This window comes from Phaethon lepturus, unplaced genomic scaffold (assembly GCF_000687285.1).
Source record: "Phaethon lepturus isolate BGI_N335 unplaced genomic scaffold, ASM68728v1 scaffold10868, whole genome shotgun sequence".
Lineage (NCBI taxonomy): Eukaryota > Metazoa > Chordata > Aves > Phaethontiformes > Phaethontidae > Phaethon > Phaethon lepturus.
Window position 1 is genome coordinate 243,035 of NW_010558316.1, and position 16,407 is coordinate 259,441.

The window sequence follows — 16,407 nt, forward strand, 5'->3', positions numbered from 1 at the left end:
CTTGGAGCGAGTGTTTGCAAAAACCAAAGCTGTCGTTTTTGCCGAGGGTGCAAAGCAAAGCGCAGACATGGAGCCGCTCACGCCAGCAAGGCTGCCTGCCCTGCGCTCCTCAGGCAGCGCCACACAGCCCGAGTGCGGCCGCTCCCATCGACGGCTCCCTGCCGGATCAACACACGGCAGCAAACGTGTCCACAAAAAAAACAAAAAGGAGAGGGGAATGGTCCATCTGAAAATCTTAACCCTCTTCTCCTTTACAGAGCAGAGGGAAGGAGCTGCCAGCATTTCCCTCCAACCTCTCTTCCCTGCAGCTTCCACTACTACAGCAGACTGACACAGCCTCCTTTTTAGATATCCTACAGGAACCGTGCGCGTGGGTGGGCGATTTGGTGAAGAGCAGGTTATGCTTACCAACAGATCCCACTGTTTTCCTCAGGACAGTCCCCGGATTTAGCAGGGGAAAGGCATCTGGTAGCAAATCGTCGTACCACGTGGCCGTCGTCCCAGCGATTGGCAGGTTGTTTTCCAACGGCGGGCTTCGCTCCGCGGCCTCGAGCAGAAGGATCTAGACAGGGGACACGGGGAAGGCAGACAAGGTCAGCAGGATGGCTTCACACGCGGTCTCAATCCCAAGGGGTCTTGAAACTCCTCTCCTTGCCAGCAGGAGCTGTGGATAACTGCATCACAGACTGCAGGGTTTTGGTGTTAAAGCTCTATTGGTTTTCTGGAAAGCGGCAACAATTAAGTGTAGGAAGCTGCGCTGTTAAAGTTGCAAGAGGGTCCCACACACACCCTCCTTGGGTGGGGGCTTCCCTGCTTGCAGGGATTGCAGGATTGTCTCCCTAGTGACAAACATGAAACCAGGGACCAGAGCTGGCGTTAGGGGACACAGCATTTCACTGCCAGATTACGTGTTGAAGTCCAGAGTCATCGGGTCAGAAACTACTGAGGGCTGGTCCAAGGTGAAGGGCTGTGGGATGCCCAGGGTGGCAAACTGAGGCACCTCAGGAAAAACGCTGGTTGCAAGTCAAAGTACCAACGCTGCCCAACGGAGAATCTGGAGCTTTTAAAGAGCTGAAGTGCTTTAGTTTTGGAGCGAATTAAAAAAGGTAGGCAATTTCCTCAAAGAGCTCTACTTAGAAGTAATAGGATATTATTAAAACCCACAGCTGTTTCTATACCTTATAAACACACTCCCTTCAAATAAATCCACATCCCAGTGTGCGTCCCTGAGCTATTTAGGCCATTTACAAGATAAGCTCTTTGGCAAAATGACCCTGTTTTCCCTGTATGATGTACACCGCTTTTCATCAAGCTGCGCTCCCCTGGCCACTGGTGGCCCGTTTGAAACTGGAAATTAGTTTTTAACATGGCTGCAAAAAAACCTAAACACCCACAAGAAGTAGAGGGTTGAAGGACCCAGGTGGACTCTGTCCACTGACAAACTCACTGACAAAGTTAAGTCCAGGGGAACATTAATTGCACTTTAAAATCAACATTTTCAATTAAAGTTTCCATAAAATTAGGATTTTTTTTTTCCTATTTTAATCTAAATGCTTCATCCCCCTGTCTTGCCAGCCACTAAGCAAGGATGGCATACAAAGTAGTCTAAAGAGTTTTTTTAAAGAAGCCTAACTACCCCTTCAACTCCACAGCCACCGGCAGCACTGACCTGGGGTGCCAAGCCCACGTGTTCTGCTGCAAATGGATTTTGCCCCAGCTGCTAGAAAGAAGCTAAACAGAGGCCAAAGGCAGCACCCACGTTTCCAGTGGGGCAGCCAAAGCATCAGCCATGCCTGGGATGCAGCAGCATCCCTGCCGCTCACCTGGCAGCTGGATCGATCCCTGGCAGAGCTGCCTGCCTAGGATGGACGCAGGACGCCCATCGGGCAGGGGCAAGGCTGAGGTTTCCAGCGCAAGAGTTTTGATCCAAGCATCCAGTATCTCCAGCATCGTCTGCTTTCTAAGCACAAAGCTGCACGGGAAAATTGTTCAAGGAGTGCAAAACTGTGGTTTGTTACAGCACTGTCTCTTCCTATTTGGAAACCACCTAAGCAAATACTGATTTTAGGGATAAGGGAAATAAAAGAGAACGCAGCTCAAACTTTCCACTAAATCCCTAGAAGTTTCAGCTTTTACATGCTGTGTTGTCTTTACATAATGAAGTCACACTGCAATTATAAATGAGAGTGACTTGGCTCCTCTTGTTTGTTTTTAGCTTGCAATTATTACAAGGTTTATCACTTATTTATTACAAGGCATGGTGAGAGCCAGTATTGCGGCAGCGCCAGAAATGATGAACTTCCTGCAGAATGCACTGGCCTGACAGGAGTGAATCAGAAACTAATTAAACTGGGAGCTAGGTTAAGTGCAGGGGAACTGAACCTCTGTTGCTGTTGCAAACAAGCAAAACTCTTCCTTTATTGCAAGGATCTTTATTCATGGATCCAGAGTTTTGCTTTTTGAGTAATAAGAAAGCAAAAAGGAATCAAGCCACAATGCATTTATTCAACGGGCTTCCCTGATGCCAGGCAAGGAAGGAATGGGCTCGGTCTCTTGCACGCCCTTCTGTGCTTCTACCCAACAATCCGTCAGGCTTTCAAGGAAATATGCTGTCAGTTCAACAAACGCTTAAGCATGTACCTGACCACAACAGTGCTTAATTCCGTTGATGTGGGACCCAAGTGTGCATTGAAGACCTTTTCGGAATCACTTTATACTACATTATAATATATATTATTATATTACACTCTTACTTCCCCAGCAAAACACTCGGATGTTGCCAAGGGGTACTCTGCCACAGAGGCAAAAGTAATCCTGGAGATGGCAAAGTAGAGGGGCTACAGCCAGGGCAGGGTTCGGATGCTCCTGCTGCGAGGAAGGGACCGACAAGGGCTGTCTTAGACAGTATTTTGCCGCAGCCCAGCAGTGCTGGGGGAAGAGGTGATATTAAATCAATAGGTGCAATGGTGAGAGACCAGCAAACCGCAGGGGTCCGGGGCCCTCCCGGGTGGTGTGAGCGGCGCGAGCACAGCTCTGCCGAAGGTTGCATCTGGAGTGGAACAGCTCCAAATCATTTTTATGGGTGATAATAAAAATGTGTTACCACATAATCAACACAGAACAGTGGCAACGGTATCCTTTTCATTAAAACAGCATGTTTTAAATGAGCACTCTGCTGATAAACGTTGTAAAAGGTTTAAAGGCATGCACAGAATAATCCAGTGTGCTCCTTTATAAATTGACTCTACATACTTAGCAGTCATTAAGGCTCAAACCATAGTAACAAGTTTATTTTCCCTGGGCACAAAACGATAGAGGTCAGGAAATCTCCAGACCTGAAATTGCTGAGAAATTCTAGTTTTTATGATTAGGACTGAAGAAGTGCCCAAAAGAAATAAAGTAGAAAGACAACAGCTCTCACATCCGTGAGGTTCACAGAGCTAAACTAAAGAAGGAAAAGCACGAGGGATTTAGTCACATTCAAAATCTCAAACTATACACACTTCTTTCAACACGGAGTGTCCGTGTCCTCTCATAAGCTAGCACAGCACAAATGGGGTCCTTACGCATTACTGCAATAGCACTGGAGCCATTCATCTATTTTCTGTCACGTTCTGTTTTTCTTAAGGCTGCCATTGCCATAGTCAAGGGACTCAAGGAGAATTCCCACTTTCATTAAACAAAAAAAGAAAGTTTCTATCCCTCCGAGTAAACTGCTGGAAAATGATACCACAGCGGCTCACAGCCAGAAAGCAAATTAGCAAAATGTGCAATGTATTAAAGGCTCAGTAATAAAGTCTTTGTATTTTCTAGTCAATAAGGTTGAGGTAGAGGGAGGGATAACACAAAGTGAAGAAGAACGTGTGGTTTTGATTGGAAAGCCTCATTGCAAGCCGTGCCCACCTCTGTTGCTATTACCACTTTCAATGCAAAAGTTATGCCTCCAGGAAGAATGGAGGCAGAAAACATCCTAATGCCACCGTTAAATGAGTTTTCATTTCATAGACGAAATACATCTTGATGCCATGGTAACGATAGTCACCCAACAACCAGAGCAGGTACAGAGAACTAGCTGAAGGGCAGCACTTGGGGTTGCTGCTTGTGTTGTCAGGAGGGCAGATCCCCGCAGAAGACATGAGGTGAAGGATGGCCTCAACTCAGCAAAACACTTGGGCTTTTGTCTTTTTGCATGTATGGAAGCAAAAAGTCAAATCTGAGCCTAAATGGACACGCTGAACTGGAGCCTCTGGCAACAGAGGTCCCACCGGCATGAGGGCTTGTCTCTGGTTTCCAGACCCCACCTCTCAGATGCAGCTGAACTGGGTCAGAAAGCTGGAAAGAGCTGAAATGGGGCCATGTCTCCTGCCAACACCGCAGCAGGAGACGGGCCCAACGCAGGAGACGGCGTGTGAACATGAAGGGAACGCAGGAGGGATGACGCACTGCACTGGCCAAGGAGCTTGCAGGCCAGCGCCAGCGGCAGAGGTCATTGCCTGCAAAACTCACCCCGGGGCCTTTCGAGTCCCGCAGAGCCGCCGGGCTCACCTCTGTACAGGATCTGGCGCTTGCTCTTCTCCCGTGGCTCACAGCCTGGCTCTTCGCTGTGGGGCCCGCTCACACGTAGGGCCCTCAGCAGGGACATTAGTGTTATGTGCCTGAAGTTCAGTCCCAGCTTACTCAACCCACCTCCCCCTTTTCTATTTGCCAGCATAAACTTTCTAAACTTCAGACACATACCACATTTCTTGCATCAGATCAAAAGCTCAGGCCAGGGACAATGGAAACAGGAGGAAGGTTTTCATCTTCTTGAGATGTTCAGTGTCAGAGGACTTTTTTTGGCTTGTAGTGGCTTTCAAGAACCCTATTTTGGTTGTTCCCACACATCAAAAGAAGATTTCATAAGCACAGCCTCCTCCCATCATCTGTCCTCCGCTCGCATTCCTGATGTCCTGTAACTAGTAGGTGCTAGAAACAAGGCAAGAACAGCCACGCTTCCAAAGATTTCAGAATTGATACAACAGGGCTCAGAATGCTTTTTCTTTGGATAAAATTCCATGGAAATGCAGAGGGAATAATTTGACATAATCCAGATGGATATTATTAATTAATAAACAGGGGATATTTGGTCTCTTGAAGCATTGGCAGAATTAACTCCCCTCCATCCTCCTCTGAAGAGGAGGGAAAGAAACTGCATGAATCCAGCTCATCAACTAAAAATTCCAGTGTAAAGTAAGATTCCCTTGATCTTGTAAAGACACAAGCTGATTAATAATGGTAATTGCATAACTTGTTGGACATATCTTACTTTATAGCAAATTATTTGGCAAAATGTAAGAGTTTTTTAATCATTCATCAAGACACAGAACTAAACAGGGAGTTTTACAAAACCTGATGGAGAACGGTATCTCTCTTGTAGAATATGAAACCTGTGAATGCAAGGCTCCAACGCAGACGCAATTGCTTGGTTTCAAAAGCCAAAAGACATTCAGTAAGTGTCCACTAAAATCTGATGAACCGGATGACCAGAGAGAACGTGGGTGACTTCATACTTGTGACATCTCGGAGGCTTTGGCCAAAGGGGACAAGGTAATTAGTGCATGGAGGAGTTTTCATTATATTGATAAATTATGTGGGGAACAATAGCTGATGTCATTGTAGTGACCCAATGTAGACCAAAAGGTAAGGTTTATGTCATCAGCTGTTGCATGGAAGACAGAAGTGTGGACCAAAGGCTTCTGCCAATCCACAGGTAGCGCAGTTCATGCTCGTTCTGCAAAGGTATTTGGGTTTTTGTACATTTTTAGAGGATTTCCAAAAAAGAGGATGCAAAGAGTGACTGTTTCATCAGCAGGTATCTTCTGGGGGTGAATCAGAGTAGAGAAGACACAAAAGCACAGGCTGGCCTACCAGTTTAGACGAAACGCAGGCAATGTTCAGCAGAACATCAGACCATCAAGGCTTTGCTTGAGAGAGCAGCAGCGAGGGAAAGACTGGCAGCAGTCCTAGCGGGTCGCTGCACTCGGCGGCAACTGGGGAGCTTCTCTGATATTGCTACACATTGGAGATTTACCTCTGCTGCTGTGAGCCCGTGCTGCCTGCCATCACTGGCACCCCGAAGTGTTAGAGCCAGGGCAAGAAGCTAGATGTGGAAAGGCTCCTGCAGTCCTTCAATGCCGCGCTAAGAGCTCATTGCAGAGCGAAGTGGACAAAGGAGCTCGGAGTGAAATCAGATTCCCCACCATTGCTTTAAAACACCTGATAAAAATACATGGGAGCTATAACCTTCCACCCTCAAAATCACATCATTCTCCTCTGTGCAATTTATTGCTCGTCACCTGCTGGGGGTGTAGCAGTGCTACGGATGCGGAGTCAGGCCAGCCTGAGATGAACTCAGTCCTGACAAAGCAATGGCTTTGAGAGCAGCTCTCTGCTGCTCACCAGGTGAGGAGCCCTCAACTCTGGCTGAGACATTCACATCAGCGAGCTCAAATAGGCTGAGATGTCTCGTGTGCTCTCCTCCTGCGCTGGACTCGAAACAAAAAGCTGCAAGAAGAGAGCAGCACAACTGGAAAAAATAAGGGTCTTGGTCCTTTCCTGGCTTGCCTTGGTGCAAGCTGAAAAAAAGGACCCAAAGTAATTTTTCTCTTATAATCGTACTTTCCTTGTGAAGCTCCACTAGAATTTCCAATTGAGAATCAAGTGGTAGTTTGTACGTTTGGGCATGAGATTACCAAAGGATGGGACCACTTACATCCCTTAGGCTCCTCATATACCTGCCTTGCTGAAACCTACTTTTTGTCCACAGAAGTATTTCCCTTAAAAAACAAAGCTTGTACACAACGTTCCCAGGTATTAAACACACCAAAAGCGTTTCCTAATGCAGATGTAGGATTTGCTTGGCACATTAAGTTGCATGTCATAGGAAAACAGAAATTTTCGAAGTTATTTTATGAAAATATTAATTATATTTGACTACAAATGCCAAACTTGCAACTGAAAGACTTTGCGGGAGGGAATGGTGGAGGGGGAGGTCTTTAAAGCCTTTTTGTGGTTCTGGCAAATGATTTCCAGCATTTGCCAAACACATGGAACGGTCTTAGGGGACAGATTGCTCCTTCAATCCAACAGTGATAAGAAACAAGATCCAACAATTACCAGACTTGAGAACGAAAGGATTGTAACTGTCGTTCTGAAAGACGGAAGCTTGCCCAAATGAAAGAAAGGCCAGTACCCAAACTGCCTCAAGTGTCCTAATCCTAAACATGATTATTGCTGATTAGAAAAAGGCCAATGAGATAGATGCAAAGTTCAGATACGAACACTGACACAAAATTCAGTTTCTCCACCCGGTTTTGGTTCATGGTTCCCCTGTGTAAAAATCAGTTAGGAAGTTGCACTTTATTCTTAGGGACGTTTGTTACGTTAACTGACCTACAGAAACTCAGCATTAAATTAAAAATTTTACAAAGATTGATTTAAATTTGCTATTGCTACTAGAAACCAGCCAGTTATTATACAGCCACCTGTGAAATAGCCCAAATACTCCTTAAATTCAATGCATTACTGAAGCTGGAGGAGCCGATTCTGCACAGGGTCATTAAGAAACTTTAGAGATTAGGTAAGCCACCTTCCTGTTCAGAACAGAAAGAAAACAAGTACTGTTAGTGGCAATCACATACACAAGGTGGAAAATCCATGAAAGTCCTTGAAATATCAAGCAGCCACTAGTGTCCACTCTATAGGACCAGCAGTAGCCTCAGAGCCACGCAACTGGGGTTTCCCTCCCAATCTCTCAGCCACGTCTCAGTACCACGAAACATCTTCTATTTTCCAAATATTTCTCCACTAGAGCAGGAAATTGTTTTATTGTCCATCAGAGAAAGAAAAGAAAACATTTCATACAATGATTACAATTAAAACGCCAAGTAATGGTGCTTCATAATCAAAAGACACCGGGTAACGAAGGTGCCGTGGGGTAATCTGTTCTGAATAAATGGAGTGATTTCATATAAATAGCAACATATTGATCAAACGCTGTGCATAGTACAAAGATTTTCTTTAAAACCTTTCAAAATCTTCTGCGTGGGGAATCACATTACAAGGACTGTTTTCATGCAAAAAATATGCACGTCATTTATCAATCACACAATGAATCAATCAGACACTAGATATGTAACGTTATCTCCCCGCACCGAAGCTGTAAGCGAAACACCACAAACTTCTCAAAAGTGGTGTCAGGAGATAAGACTGGACTGTATCAACTCAGATCAAATGCTGCACTCAAGCTCCGACCAAAAGCTGGGATTAATATCGCAGCGCCCGTAGCTCTGTGGTGCAGTTTATTAAAAGAAACTGGGGTGGGGGGGAGCAGAAATTTTTGTGCAGCTGCCTGCTTTCCTGCTAGCGCTGGTCTTTCCTGCAGCGGTGCCGCTCGCTCCTGACACCGCAGCTCTCTGGAGCTTTGGTGGAGTTTGGCTGGGCTTAGTCCTGTGACACAGGAGGGCAGCATCAGGCTCGGGAAATTCAGAAAGGAAGGGCTGTACACGCCTCGCACTAAGCAGCGGTGCTGGCAGAAGGGGAAACCTTTCATCTGAAATAAAAGCAGGGTTCGTTCTGCCCTCCCACCAGTGAGGCTCCCCGCAAGGTCGGGGGTGCTGTAGTGATGTCAAGTAAGATGTCATGGGAAAGAAGTAAGGTTTGGCATGCTGGGGCTTGGGGAGGGGGTAGCTTTCTTCCTGCCTTGCACACTTTCGTGTCCTTGACCCCGGGCCCAACACCATCCTCCCCGACAGCGGGTCCCATAGATTTCAAGCTCAACACCATCAATCAAGCTTTCAAATCTCTGGCACCCAAATGGGGCTGGTATCAAGCAAATGGAACAGGGCAACTCCATCCTGGGGAGATGACAAGGGTAGCTCGAAACAGGGGAGATGAGGATGGAACCTGATTCCATTTGCTTTCACTTCCTTTCCTGCAGAAACACCTCCTACAGCCACCAGGACAACCTAAAGCAGCGTTAAGGAAAGCGTAAGACACGCAAAGAGTTTGTTCTGCCGCGCAGTTCAGCCGGGTCTCGGAGACTCTCTCCTCCCCAAGGGGTATATAAGCACCGGTCCCTAATGAGTCATTTTTCATTCCATTTGCTCTGTTTATTCTTGCTTCTCGCTTTCTGATCCAACTCTCATATTACAAAAATCAGAGGGTTACTTTTATTACCTCATTTGGACGCTGATCTTAACAAGTTGGATGAACCAACTGATCCTTGTAATAAGAAAGATGAGACCATTTCTGGTTATATCCCCATTTTTTAGGGGATAGCAATAAAAGCCTGCAGAAGAGGAGTGGGGAAAGAAGATGCCACAGGCTTTTAGCCTCTTCTTCCACAGCTGAATTTACGTTTCCTTAACTTGCCCTTCACAGCCACCGGAGGACAAACATGCATTTTATATATCCTCACACATAACCAAGAAAGGCTCTTGGCTCCTTGTCCCCCTTGCAAAGGCATGAGGAAGAGATTGTTTTGCACTTGTCCCTAAGCCACTCTATTAAAGCAAAACTTCTCACCCAGCACCGATCTGCCCAGGTCCACAGTTGCCTTCAGAGGTAGCTTTCCACACATTTGCTCTCACCCTTAGACCTTGAAGTATATATAACAAGTCTACATAGGCTCCACGTGCCTCAAAGCCCTTACAGCAGGTGCCAACGGCCTGACGTGCTTGAAGCGCTGTGGTGGCTGATCTTACCCACTGCCATTCCCTGAGCTCACCACAGTCATGCTGGGCTGAAATTTAAAAGAGCAAAAGCAGTAAAGCTCCTCAACTTCAGCTGTCTCCAGGTGCAGGACTGTGGCAGGAAAACCCATCTCTACTCACAGGAAGGGTGAACTTCCACATCTGTCTTTGCAGAACAAGACAGCAAAAATCAGGGGTGGATCAGTCTCCAACACTGGTAAGGGACGTGTGTGCCCATCCCATCACTCCTGACTTCTTCTGAATGCCTTCCAGGCTCTTCTGGTGGTGAAATGAGATACTACAAGACAGTCTGGAGAGCTGAGAGACAGCTTTATATCCAGATCATCCAGCAAAATAGGGAACTTTCTCCAAAATCCAGAGCAGGAATACAGACAATCCTAAACAAATTCAAGCACCTTTTTAATGGTGCTAGCTATTATCGAGTACAGTAACTGAGGTCATTACATTGCTACATAGATCAAACTGAACTTCAATTAACCTTGAAAAAAGGGTGAATCAGCATATTTCTCTTGTGAACAGCACCAGCATTCATGTAATGTTGCTTCACTCTCCAATTAATTCCTACAGTCAATTTTTGCGCAGCACCCACAGCTTTTCAAACAAAGTTGAAGCCAAAAGATTTATGACGTTGCTGGCCTGGGCTGCAGAAGGCACCCTTGCAGAGACACAGTCTTTACTACTTCACAATAGAAAGAAATAACTCATCTCCCTCCATAAAAGTAAACTCTTTCATGAGCTTTGCTTCCAACTTGAGTCTCTGTGGGAGCATAGTAAAGTCAGAAGGAAACCCATCACAGCAACAACACAAATTGCCTCGCTGCTGCACCGAGACAGAGGCATCATGCACTATGCCGAAGGTCAAGAGCTGACAAGAATCCAGTTACCCAAAGCCCCACTCTCAGGAAGGCAGAGAGAAGGTGGTGTGGTCTTGGCTGTAGCTGGGACTGAGACAGCACCAAAATCCTTCAAGTGTCACCTACAGGGTCTGGCTGGCTACGTCTTGGCACTGAACTTTGCAGGCATCTGCCTCACTGCTCCTCATGTCAGAAGGTTTGCAGGACTACGAAGACTTCAGCCATCAACACTGTTTATGATGACTCAGCGCTCCCTCCTGAACGCGGAGCAGGGGGCAGCCGCATGGCTGCCAACGTAGGAAGCGTTTCCTAAGGAGAGCACGTCAGGTCTGCCAGTCAGGACACACGTGCCAGTTCCTGCACAGCAAGTGCCCTAGGTTAGAGTAGGAGACGGCGTGCTCCTGCCTTCGCTAGAGCTCCCGTGCAGGAGGCAAGCAGGCAGCACTTCCCAAATACAGTGGGCAGCTGGTGCCTACGCCAGAGAGCAGATTGCCGTGAGGTGGTGGGAATGCCACCCAGTTTAAACCAGCTTCATATCCATAAGGCAAACCCACTGACCTGGGTACAGTTCCACTCTTGGGCTAAGACTTCTCGAGGGGATTTGGGCAGGCAGGACCTCCTTCCGCCTCCATGAAGCCCTGCCAGGGCCCCGGCTGAGGTTGCCATTAGCCTCTTAACCCGACAGAAGTGCTGAGCAGCAAAGCCAGCAGATCACGGGCACCCTGGTGTCAGGACAGTCTTTGGTTATCGTTTTCCAGTGAGCTAAATACAGAAAGTCCTGGAAAGCGAAGGAAGGCACAGCTGGCTACAGGCTGAGCACGGGAGGGCTGATGTACGTCCCTCTGAGGCTGGTCCCATGTCTGTCTTGGTTTCGGGACTGCACACGCAGAGGTCAGTCACCAGCCCCTCTCTCCTCTCCAAACGCCTCCAGCTCCTCGCTGCCAAAGAACACCCACCTGCCCGGTCCCGCTGCTCGGAAAAACAACCCAGCTCATCTTTGTCCTTTGCGCTACAACAGTTGTTTTCTCTCGCACGATTCCGCTCCCCAGAATTTCATTCCCCCCGCTCCTTCATTCTCCTGTAGTGAAATACAGCTGCGAAGGCTTTGAGGAAGTTCCAGACAACATTGCTCACTCCGTTTCAGCACAGACAATTCCCAAACTACCATAATATCATGCACTGGCCTCAAAAACACCACACGTCCACCACCCCCCTCCACAAAGGTTTCTCCCCAAATTCTTTTATGTCATTGATAACCACCAGTTAATGAATAACAACAGCAGCACAATGCCTTAAAGGGACCAAAGCACTATATCTAACAGCCAGGAATGGGCTGTCACAGGAGGGACCACAGCTCAAAGGGGACAGGCTGATTCAGCTGCTGTGTTGCTAGACTGGAACAATTCATCTAAATCCCAGGAGATAGAAATTAAAACAATTTGCAGGGGGGGAAAAAAAAAACACCAACATGAAGGTCTCCCCTTAACATTTGTCTCCACTAAACCATGCGTGAAAGCCCTCCCACCTTTCAGAAAAGGGATAAAAAAGCAGGACTGGATAGCGCTTGAAGAGCAGGCTAATGAACAACCATTCTTACAAAAATCTACATACCGTTACTCCTCTGTTTTACACTCTACATTGGTGAGGTTTCTACAAGGTATTTTTAGTGACAGACACCAGAATCAGAGTCTGCTTCTTTCCTGAGCCAGGGGAATCACTGCTTTATATTCCCACATTATCAAACAGCTGAAGGCAAGAGCTTTTTCGTACAGCTCCACCTGCCCTGTTTCTGGAGCAAAACCTGAGTCAACGTGTTCCAGTCAAGAGCAATGAGCTATTTATTATTTATTAGCAACTGTCATTTGTGACAGCAGGGAAGAAGGGAGTCAGAGATGCAGCTGTGTGGCGGAGCGAAGCCAAAGAGGATGCGTGAGAAGCAGAAGGAGCCGGGCCAGAGGTGAGCGATGCCCGTGGGCACGGCAGCGCTGCCCTCGTTCCTTGGGGCAGGGCCACGCCACAGCATCCTCCTCGCCGTGGGCAGAAGGACAGACACCTGATCTCTCCAGGGCTGCCAACTCAACATCTTCTTCAGCAGCAACTCTTGGAAATTTTTGCCAAAGAGAAGAATAAAGGCAGATCCTTACCTTGGCCTCAAGTGTGTTTAGCCTCTCAGTCATATCCGCTAGTCTTGTGCAGTTCATGCATTCTAGAAAGAACAAAACAAAATGATGTAAAATTTCTGTGTACTTTGCATTTTAGTCCACGGCTTTCAGTCTACAGACCCTGATCCTTTTTTGATCAAAGGCACAAAGAAAAGCGATTCAAGATCAGTTAAGGGGGGAAAAATAAGTATTGAAATCCATTGCACAGGTAAACAGCCACAGCCGCATAACACAAACCTTGTTTGGGGATGTTTAGTGGAGCAGACTGTGAAACCAAGTTCCCAATAGGTTACTTAGTTTTAAGACTTCCCGGTGCCAACCAGCGTGACCCGTTGTCACCAGCAGAAACACCACTTCTGCTACTGGTGCAAGCTGGTGTGGCACATGCTGCTACCTCACAGGACATGAAGCTGCACAACCACTACTTCCATTTTGCTCTGTGCTGTACCCTCTCCTATACTAGATCCTGGTTAAATACAGAGAAAAATCAATGAATATACAAAATGCCCATCTCGGTGGAGTCCTGCTCCATCCCTGGGCTCCCAGGCCCTGTTACCACTCCCACAACAACTCATCTGTCTCGGTGATAGCAAGAAAATCCAAGACAGGCTCCAGGGCTGATGCAGACCAGAGCTGCAGCACAAAGTGGTTTCCATCTCACTTTGCTGCACAGAAACAACAGACAGGCAGCAACCACCAAAGGGGTCTCAATAGGATGCCTTAGCAAGAACAAACGTTAACGTCACGGGCTCTGAGTGCAGTTTAAAATGATTGCTTGATACAAAGGACATCCCTTATCTAAACAGAAGGCCTGCTGCTTTGCCTCTGTTTTCATTTCAGCAATTTTAAAGTGAGGGAAGGAGGAAAAAGCCCCGAACAGAGATGTAATGAACAAGGCACTTTCCCAGCGCTTTACAGCAGTGTTGAACTGCTCACTCCCAGCCCTCAGAGCAGCTTTCCAGACCGGACCACTCGCCTACCATGACTTCTGAAGCGCAGCAGTTTTTAAAAAGACAAAATGACTTGCAGCATGAAGTATTTCAGAGAATAAACTATGCATATTCAGGTGATGAATCACTGCCATCTCATGTCCTACAGAAGAGAAATACATCACTGTGTGCATTTCTGGGCTCCTTAAGGGCCAGAGACAGTTTTCATTGACTGGCCGTGGAAGAAGTATTTTATCCTGGTATTTCCATAGGGCTGGGGAGGTTGACCTGTAATTCTTGAGCCCCTTAATAGACCATTCAGGTGCAGCTCAGGCTGAGGTTGTACCGAGGCAGGGGATATTGAGTAAACCCAGTGCCTACCTATGGGGATGAATGGGTGAACATGGGTTTTGGCCTGACTAAACATCACCCCGACACCTGGGACTCAGTTGTCCCCCCTAACAAGCTTTGTCCCCTTTTGCACAAGGAGCCCCAAGGAATTTCTCCAATCTTCATCCACAAACACTTTCCAATTTTACAAAGCACATGGTATGTACTGATGGCTCTTAGCCATGCAAAGATTTTAGCGCATGGCTCGGAGGGCCAGGAAGCTTGGCTGTTCCATATTAGTGATTTACAGTCCAAGAAGATTGCTTGAGTGCTAACGGCAACCAGTCACCCATTGCATAAATGTTCCAAAAAAATTCTCTCACCGACCCTCCTCGAAGAGCTGGGTAGCTTCCCAAAGGAGCTAGACATAGAGCTCCTGCATCACGACACCCAACATTTTGCAGACAAAGCATCTGATGGTTCAGGAACACTTAGATCGAGGGATTTCCTCACGGGTCAATACTGACATGGATTTTCTTTTACCCAACAGGAAATAACATTTGTTTATTTTTATTCTCTGCAATAGATCTTGGGCAGTATTTTTTGGCTTGAATTGGCCCATGAATACGCAAGTGCCATAAGTGCATTGTCCCACAGGGAAGGAAATGGGTGAGGCTTGTTTGGTCTGGATATGCTTGTTGTGTGTAAAACAGGGAATTACATTCTGCATGTAACCAGCTTCATGCTTTTGATCTTGCTCATCCCCATAGAAAGATAAGATTGAATAAATCCAGTGCTCACAAGAGCCAAAAGGCGTACCAGATGCGTTACAGAGCAAATAAAATACGGAGTTCTATTCTCCCTTCTGCTGGCTTGCACATATTAATAACTCCCAAAGGTTTCGAGAGATTGACTTGAACTGTCTGAAAACCATCTTTGTGCATAATTTGAGATGGACTGATCATTTAAGCTCTCTTTGGAGAGCTCAGCTCATAAAAAAGGGCTTGTACTACCCCTCTGCACAGGGGTGAATCAACCAGCTCTCAGTGGGGAGGATATTCTGATCATCTCTGCCGGCCAGAGTGTACAAACAGCACCAGTCCAGCAGCCCTCGCTGCTCTTGAAGAGTGTCTCAAAAAGCCCTCGCAGGTGCGTTTGCAGCACATAGATTTAAATGACCAAAATGACAGAAGGGGGGAGGAAGCAGCAGTGCCACTGCATGGCGAGATTTATACCAACATTGTCTTCATGTCAGGGATGTTTACTGAAACATATGGAAAAAACCAGTCAGAAAGAAAACTGCTTAAGCTCAAGTTGGATTTGAACTCTGATCCTTTCCTTTGTGAAATGCCTGGAAACCCAGATGCACACCCAAGGTACTTAGTTAAATATCTTTTGGGTCCAGGCTAGTCCAGAAAGTGGACGTTCTAATGCAAAAGATCTTCTTACGAAGGCAAGCCATCCTGCCAACAAACCCTTGTGACATTTATTTAGCTAACCAACAGACGGACAATGCTTTCAAACAGAGATGAATGTTCAATACTGCAGTTGCAGAAACTACATCAAAAGCTTGCTCACAACTCACCGGGGACCAAGCTGCTTCAGGGTCTGGGGTCTTGAGCTGTCCTTGCAGAAAGCCTGAGAATGGTGGTAACAAATCAAGCCAATAAATATCTTCCCTGACTACTATGCACTGAAGTATTTAGTGTTTAATCTCGATGGCTAGTGGTTCCAAGGCCTGGGACTGTGAAGTTGGATTTTCTCATCAGGGTGAAAGCAGTCTGCTTTATTAAAATGAGCTTGAGAATGTCACATCATTATTTCACGTGCAAGGAATATAACATTGGGGCAAATACCCATACTCCCCGACCTGGAACTCCAGAGCAGACACTTTCCATATCTGCAGAAATCCATCACTTGTTGCTACACAGAACCACAGTCTATTTCCCTCATATTCCTAGTTGGCAGATCTGTATTTTTCCAGCTAAACTCCAAGCAAGGAGTTGTGATTTCACTCTGTGAAGCCCAACCTCAAAACACATGGTAGGATTTGTTTTAGAAGTGTTCCAGCAAGGAGGATAAATAATTGAGATAACGAACATGAGACGGTACCAGCACATCGTGTGACACCCAGTCCGTCTCCATAATGTCTCACTGTCACCGTCCTAGCACACCTCTCCCTTCCCACCCCCAATTCCCCCTCTCCATCTGCGTGGGTAAAGCAACACGACCGCAGTGAAGGAACGTATCTGAGGTCTGGCACACTCGGCATGCTGGAAAATAGCAAGTCGTGTACCCTGTGCCAGCAGCAGCGCACCTAACCCTGAGCCAACGGCTGCCGCACCTGACCGATCCCCCGTTAAGGGCCGGGCACGCGCCC

The 16,407-nt window shown here is 46.8% G+C and overlaps 1 protein-coding gene across 1 annotated transcript in view; it reads right to left on the reverse strand.

The window, feature by feature from the left end:
* LOC104625409 (collagen alpha-1(XXVI) chain-like) overlaps positions 1–16,407 on the reverse strand; it is a 150,212-nt gene that overhangs the window by 27,403 nt on the left and 106,402 nt on the right. Inside the window, exons 4-5 of the mRNA XM_010293027.1 lie at positions 12,751–12,812; positions 409–562 (exon numbers count right to left, since the gene is read on the reverse strand). Of these exons, the coding sequence (XP_010291329.1) occupies positions 409–562; positions 12,751–12,812 (216 nt within the window). The remainder of the gene's footprint in view (positions 1–408; positions 563–12,750; positions 12,813–16,407) is intronic.